The sequence below is a fragment of the Beta vulgaris genome, chromosome 1 (genome assembly GCF_026745355.1).
Source record: "Beta vulgaris subsp. vulgaris cultivar EL10 chromosome 1, EL10.2, whole genome shotgun sequence".
In the NCBI taxonomy this organism is placed as follows: Eukaryota; Viridiplantae; Streptophyta; class Magnoliopsida; order Caryophyllales; family Amaranthaceae; genus Beta; species Beta vulgaris.
The window spans coordinates 6,451,479-6,459,941 of NC_079202.1; the positions used below are offsets into that span (position 1 = coordinate 6,451,479).

The window sequence follows — 8,463 nt, forward strand, 5'->3', positions numbered from 1 at the left end:
CCTTTACCAAGTTCCCATTACAAGAGTTCACTCAAACCCTTTAACCCTAAACTCAAATACAGACGCTTGATAATTTGGTTTAACTCTAGTATATAAAACTGAATAACTGTAAAGGAACATGGCGCTCGTAGGAACTTGAAACTCATAGGAACTGACTCAAACAAGGAATAGAAAATATAATTCTTTTGTAACGCTATTCCTTAAGCCAAACTTATGGAATGACATAAGTCTAACACTATGGAATGACACCAGTCAGACAATTAGAAACTCAATTGAACTTGTATATTTATAGCAGTCTTTTAGAATGAACGTGGGATGAATCATGTGTTAGTGGTTAAACCATTTTCCCATGATGTTCCTTCCCTTAAGGAACACGTTCCTTAACACATCCCATGATCTCCATGATCACTGTTAAACGTGGGAGAGAATTAAGTTACTGCTCCTTAATTTTAGGAGCCACTTTAAGCATTAAATTAAAAATCTGATTTAATTAAAAACATATTAATTATTAAATCTGAAACTAAATCATTTTAATAAAAAAATTATCTTTAAATTCTTCCTTTAAAACCGAATAACATTTTTATTATCTTTTGAAAAATAAAATCTTTTCCTCAAAAAGATTTTCCATAAAATCAGATTTTTCCTTAAATAAAACGGTTACCTATAATCTAGGCATATTTTACTCAACTGACATAACTTACCGTTGTAATGCTCCATCCTAAGTCTAGTTCCTTTTAATAGTTAGTTCCTTTAACTTAGATTAAAGACTACCACGTCTGTTCCTTTAGAGAGGAACATACGACAATTTCTTTAACAATACTCATTATACGTATTATAAATCTAGCTTTTTATTTTCCAAAAACTAAAAAGATAAAATTAAATTAATTAAAATAGATTCCTAAAGAAACCGATTTTATTAAAAACTTATCTTTATTTTAAAACTAAAACTTATCTTTTATTTTAAAACTAAAACTTATCCTAAAACAACTAATGCATATTATTTATAAATAATTAACCACGTAGAGATTTATTAAGAAATAAACTCTTAATAAATTCTTATAGATTAAGATAATAATATGCATCAGATTTATTGACTCTTAAATACTTTTGACTCTAAGTTCCACGAGTTCCTTTGACCTTACGAGTTCCTTTATACCTTGTTCCATTACCTTTCATGTTTCCATATACTTACATGAATCCTAGAAAATAAACTCATATTTTCTGCCTTCATGCTCCATGCTGCTCCAACTCAAGAACCGCATGTTGATGCTCCACCTTTGGAACTTCAGTGTGCTAGTTCCTTTAAGAAACTTCGCACTCATAGTTCCTGCTCAGGAACTTCTTGTTTCAACTCTGAAAGTTATATTGCTGCTCCACTCAGGAACTGCTCCAGAACTTCATATTCAATGTTCCTCATAGGATGTACCTAGGAACCGCTCTATTTGTGTTCCTTATAGGAACTAATCTTTTAGGAACTTCACTTGTGGGAAGACCTTCATGATATGATTCAACCTTTGACGACTTGTTTCACGTTAATGTAATATGCACATCTCAAACACACATGTTAGTTAGATAATCATCATTTGTTTACAATCATCAAAATACTACATGATTCAACAATTTCCCCCTTTTTGATGATGACAAACAAATGATGCTTATCACAAATTAAGCAATAAACGATGTACTTTAATTCCCCATAATGAACAAGTCATGCATGTATATGAAGGAGATATCAACATAAATAAACACATCATATAAAGAACATTCATCATAGAAGGATATAGGCTTAACTATATTTGACCTTATGCATCATACATATTCTTCCCCCTTTTGTCATTATCGAAAAGGATCATGTACACACATTTATTTTAGGTAAATCATATACACATTATTTTATATGCTACACTTACCACCATCATGGTTAAGCACTTGTTAGTCCCAAAAGCCTCAAGAATCTCAGTTTTCAAACTTAGGATGCATGTGCTACACAAATTTCCAACTCACAATCCAAAGACCCAACTTCAAAAACCATCGAAGGAACTTGACAATTAAGAAAATAAAAGTCAAGCAAAAATCAATTTTGAAGGTCAAGAATGGATTAAGAGGTAGAACATTGTAATATCCGGCTCAAAGAAATATGAGAGAAGTTTGTGGAAAATTTTGAGTAGAGGGAACTTGAGATATATTGTGTGCTCTATGGTTTAGACTTATAATAAGAGGTTCTCAACAATCATTATAGTTAATAACTTCACCTCACACTTTTTAAATCTTTGTCAAACCCTACACACATTCACCTTAATATATATATATCAAGTTCACTTTACTTAACTAAGCAGTCATGAGGAACTCATTGAGTGAAAAAAACTTGAACAAATTCATCTTCATAGTCAAGTTCTTTCAATCATTCGCTTATGTTCCTTTTCTCAAATCATCAAATCCATGAGTAAGCATTTTCACAATCATACATATGACATATTGACTTCTATGAAATAATAAAGATTGGATCACCCTTGTTTACCCTTTTTTTTATTATTTTAATTTTTTTTTTTAACAAGGGTGTCATTACAAGCTATTGCACTTTTCCTAGAATGTCACATTTACCAACCACAAAGAAGTAATTTCTTACTCACACATACTTGAAATCCACCACTAAGAATGAAAACATATATATCGATTCCTTCCTTATTCCCCCTGAGTTCCTTACCATTCCTTCATCAATAGGAACTTATATGAGTAGTTCCCTATAATGACATATCTTTCTGAGCATCAATTGATAAAACATAAAATACATGCTTCTCATTTCTTCCTTAACTTCCCCCTCAAAATGTATCTAGCATTTATCACTCTTTATGTATCATTGAACCATAAAAAGTCATGATTTTAATTTAGAGCACAGGGAATTAGGATATTTGAAGTGACAGGATATGAATGGAATGATAAATTAATTAATCAAAGGGTGTTTGAAGAAATGTGGTGTGAACTGTTGATAGTTGGCTAAGAATAGGTTTGTTCCCTCTAAAAGTTAATTGAAATGAAATATATTAAGGGAATTTATCGTCTTGTTCAAACAAGGTTTCTTTCATTGTATCTTTGACAACTTAGGACTTTCATGTTTGACAACATCCACAGTTTTATTATGAGACCTCTAATACTTTTAGGCAAGGGAATATGCCTTTACGACACAAAAATTAAGTGTAACATATTTACTCTAGTGTGCATATAATCACTTCAACTTTAGTATGTGTAAGAACCCAATTCGACAAAACTTTTGGAAAAGAACATGTTTATACTCAAGTCATACTTTATTAAGTCTTGTTCCTCTAAACAATCCATGAATAGGTGAAATTATAAAGAATATATATTCACATAATTTTTAAAGCAAGACTTATACAAATTATGAACATCATAACTTAAGTCATATTTCACCATGAATATAATATAAAATTACCTCAAGTACTGGACTGATTTTGATGACATACTTTTGAATTCCTGAACTGTAAGTTCCATCATTTTGATGTCTTCACATCTGATGGAAACTTCCATTCCAACTTGACTCATACTCATCATTCTTCAAAAGTTCCTTGACATGTTTTTGTCATCATATCATTATGCTCCAAGAGAGTAGTTGAGTTCCCTTATCATGCTCGTGTTCTCATTTGCGTATAAGGTTAGCAAAAACTCTTGCATAAAATAGTTAGTGTACCAAGCATATTATCCATATTACGATGTACAACTACTAAGTCAATTCCTCTTGAAAACAGAAATTATTGTTAATTTTGAAATCATTTTTCAAGAAGAAACTTGATGTTGTTCCCCGTAGATTTTCAGAAAAAATTATTTTGAACACATTGAAAATCTGTTTGGAACAAGCTAAATCCCATGTAAGCAACAAAAAGAATATTCAATTATTTCATGACCTAGCTATATAAATAAAAGTTTCCTCAAAATCAATACCTTTGTTTAGTTGTTCCTCTCAACAACTAACATGTATAGATTTTCTTTTCCTATGTCTGTGAATGAGCCATAGGTATACTTCTTATATTCCAGTTAGAATCACTACTAGAAAATGGGTTTTTAACGAAGAACAAATTCGTCGTTATAGGTCTAAAAAGTCGTCGTTGAAACTTTTAACGACGAAAAAATGTTGGTCGTTTGTTTGTTGCAATAGCTTCCGTCGTTATTGGTTTTAACGACAACGTTCATCGTTAGATCTTAAAACTACTCACGACCAAAACTAAAACGTCGTTAATTATTTACGTCGAACAACTTATTATCATTAATAATTAACGTCGAACAACTACTGTCGTTATTAGATATTAAGAAAATAACTATTAATCAATAATAACGACCAAATATACCGTCGTTAATGTTATTATATATAACATTTATTCAATATTTTGGAGATTAATAATATCATATGATTACATTGTAAATTAATTATTTGACCATTACACGTCAAAGTACACTGTATATAATGCTAAACGACTATATATATATATATATTTAAGAAATGATAAGCAACAATTGTTCATGTGTTTTAAAAGGTTATATGAACATATAAGTAGAGACAGCACCATATCTAGCTAATTTGAGTACAAGTCATTAATTGACAATATAAAAATTTGAAGATGTGTCTCATATTAAACTACTTCTGCAATTAAGGATAATACATAAAAAGTTCTCAAATCTCAGCATTGGTTGCGACGCCATGGTTGCTTCTCTTCTTGGTATGCCTAACAAAAAAAAAAAGATTAATACAAGTACTCAAATGCATATATACCACTAAAAAAAATCAGCATATAAAAGAACTGAGAGCACTATCAATCCAAAAATTAAGAACACTTGTCATGCCCTAAAAATTCAAAACTAAAACAAATATGATTAGCTAAAACATATACATTTCAGTGAAAATTTCGAAAGAATTTCCCTTATAATTGAACAAAACAAAGCCAGGGAAATTAAAGATCTGTTTCAAAACACACAATATATATATTTTACAATCCCAGCTATATGCTCTTAACGAAAGCGAGCCCATATGGAGCATTACACTGCCCACAAATAACTTCCACAAGAACCATTATTATTCAATAGAACAAAACCAAACTTCAACCCAACAGACTTCCTGCCAAACTAATTGTTATTCTTGCAAAATTTTCCAACCCCATCTTCCTAGAATAAACTAGCATTGCAAAAAAGAAGGGCATCCGCCAAACACATCATACATAACACATACTTGATTCACACTTTATTGTATAATTTTCAAATGATGAGTTTGTAGCAAAATATACCTGATTAGTCCAACTAATTTTCTGGAGTGGAAGAGACATTATGTCGATTCATCAACATTTCTTCTAATTTTTTCATTTGTGCTTCCACTGAATCCACACGACCCTTAAGTTCATTATTTTCATCATTCATTGTCTCGATGCGACTTGCAAGGACTTGGTTCTGCTTCTTAGTAGCATTCAGTTCGACTTCAAGTTCTTCACGACTAGGTTGTGGTCCTCTAATATCTTTAAGCTTTATTCCCCGCCAAATCCCACAACTCGATCTCGCGACTTAGATTTAAACACCCTTTGTGCTACCTATTAATGTACAAAAAGAAGATAAGTGAATACATAGTTACTTTTAGAATTTGTAAACACTATTCATGATGATTTTGTTTTAACTCAAGTGGGCACACAATTTAACGTCTTTACAACATTCTGCAAAACCAAAAAAGCAAAACTGAAAGCTATCCATGTGTCTTGTACATTAAGAGGTTGCTAAAGAGGTAGGCAAAGTCATGGCATTTAAAGCATTGGTGGGCAGTGACACTAAAGTGATGCTGCTAGTTGTGAAATTTTTTCACCTATGAAGCCTAAGGTTCACGGAGTCAATTGGGTTTTATCTCATCCTAAAGAATGGTTTAGAAATAGTTATACTAAACCCTAAGGTTTATTGAGCTAATTGGTATTTCTCTTCCTAAAACATGGTTTATTAAGAAAGTAATGTAGTCTTTTCTTTCATTTCTTAGATTTGGAAGCAATAAGCAATTTCATAAATCTATATGAAATTCTATTGTTCTATAGATAGATAAAGTAGGAACTAAACAGAAAAGCTAATTGTGTATTTGCACAAGTCATAAAAGAAAGGAGTTACCTGAACATTGGAAAGTGATGGTTCTTTCTCCTTTGTTGTTTTTATTTCATCCTATAATATAACCGAATAATTATTATTCATTAAAAAAAATTGAAATAAGAAATAAAATTGTGTAATTGGAAAGCATACATATTTTTGTGTTGTCTCTGCATTTGGTAGAGATGTGCCTTTCTTACGAGTTGTATAGTATACATCCACCAAATCTGGTTCGAGCCCCTTGTTTGCACCCTTGCATGATAATTTAATTGTTTATATATAAATTAATTAGCAATACACTTTTTAAAAAATTAACAAGAGTCTACAATAAATTTCCTCACCAAATCCTTCCAAATGACCTGCCTAAAAGGTTTGCTCCCTGTTCGATGCGCAAGTTCTTTCCGATAATGAGATCTATTTGCAGAATTCCTTGCACTTACTTTCTGATATTACAAAAAAAAAAACACTATATATCAAATCGTATTGTCAATGGCAGCACAAGCTAATTCAATTGCTATTTACCTTGAAATTAGGCTTTGAATAGATCTCCTTTATAAGCCACCTCCACTCATTCTTGTCGAGTCCATTTGGTGGCTTATGGTTGTATGCAACTTTTAAGGTGATCTTCTTATTCTTAACATTATATCTTAACAAGTCTGACCTCCAATTTGTCCACAATTCTTTCATGTGATCAAGAACATGCTGACGGTAAGATTCCATATTCTCATTGGTAAACACATCCTAGAGTAAAATGTAACATATCTTAAACAATGTTTAAAGAAGACAAATTCATATTATACTGCATACAAATGGAGTAGCAATATCCTTATAGTACTTACAGTCACAGCTGTCCACATGTGATCTTTCTCTCTATCTCCAATGTCGTTCCATTTATGTACTCTCACAGGGACAATATTTGTATCTCGCACAATTATTCCCAAGTGTCTTGCGAACACTTCATGGTTAGTCCCTACAGCTCGATTGTTGTAAAAAGTTACTTCCAACTTCTCACCTGGCTTAAGCTTTGCAATTTCTTTGCATTTGTTTCTTCCTCTTTTCTTCTCGCTGTCAGCTTTCTTCTTCTTTGCAGAAGAATCAACTATATCAATAGGAAAAATAGGTAGAGTTAATATAAAAATAAATGATTTAGAAAGAGCAAAATACGAGGATCTGATGCGAAATCACCATGATTTTTGTCAAAGGACTGCCATGCGGACCCATCACAAGGATGTCTCATTGTACCAGATTTACTTTTATGGTCACGATGCCAAGTCATCAAAGAAGCAGTCTTTGAGCACATATATAATCTTTGCAGCCTTCGTTTTAATGGGAAGTATCGCATCGTTTTTTGGGGTATTCTTTTGCCATTTGTCTTACACTTATTCTCCCCATTACGTTTATCACTTTTCCATCTAGAAGCGCCACAAACTTTACAGGCATCTAATTCCTCGTTCTCCCTCCAATACAACATGCAATCATTGATGCATGCATCAATTTTCTGATATGATAGCCCAAGGTCTTTCAAGATCTTCTTGGATTCATAGTAAGAATCTGGCAATTTTGATCCTTCTGGCAAAAGCTCCTTCTTCAAGAATTCCAAGAGCATGGTAAATGATTCATTACTCCATCGACCAAGGGTCTTGATATGGAGAAGTTTTAAGAGTGTAGACATGCGTGTACTCTTACAACCATCATAAACCGGATCTTGAAAATCCTTCAATAGATTATAGAATCTCTTTGCATCATCATTTGGCTCTTCATTAGCATGACTTGCATCAAAGGAATAGCCAATATCATTGTACTCTGGATATAGATCTCTTAGTAGATCAAGCATTTCATCATGATTCTCATTCCCTTCCAAATCATCATCACCAACAGACATAGGTTCAGTTTCATCCAACCTCTCTCCATGATGGTACCAAAAGGTGTACCTTTTGATTATTCCATGTACTAGAAGATGTTTTCGAACTTTATCACGATTACCAGACTCTATATTTAGACATTTGCAACAAGGGCAACGAATTTCCTTGGTACCCAACTTTTGAAAAGCAAAATCTAAAAAACTGTCAACCCCTTCTTTATATAACTCATTAGTAATATGATCGTCAATGGCCATCCAATCCTTATTAAGAGTCATTTTCTACGAGCAAAATATAAGTAATTAACTATACATAATATGCATTAAAAAAAATTAAAGCCACACATTTCACAATAAAATGTAGATTTTACGATAAATCATTATTATTAACTATATTTTTTTTTTTGCCTTTTTTACCGCTTACTGCAGGTTTTCTTCTTATCCCTCTACAATCTGTTTTTCTGTTTATGCCAGCCTTTTCCTGATAC

At 32.1% G+C, this 8,463-nt stretch overlaps 1 protein-coding gene across 1 annotated transcript; it reads right to left on the reverse strand.

Annotated features, from left to right (window-relative positions):
• Nucleotides 1-4,472: 4,472 nt before the first annotated feature.
• Nucleotides 4,473-7,999, reverse strand: LOC104886349 (uncharacterized). Its single transcript, XM_057390890.1, has 8 exons — nt 7,303-7,999; nt 6,957-7,216; nt 6,640-6,858; nt 6,459-6,560; nt 6,271-6,369; nt 6,142-6,192; nt 5,289-5,585; nt 4,473-4,733 (listed from the first exon to the last, which is right to left on the reverse strand). The coding sequence occupies exons 1-7, from the start codon at nt 7,997-7,999 to the stop codon at nt 5,523-5,525; spliced, it is 1,491 nt and encodes a 496-aa protein (XP_057246873.1). The 3' UTR covers nt 4,473-4,733; nt 5,289-5,522.
• Nucleotides 8,000-8,463: the final 464 nt, after the last annotated feature.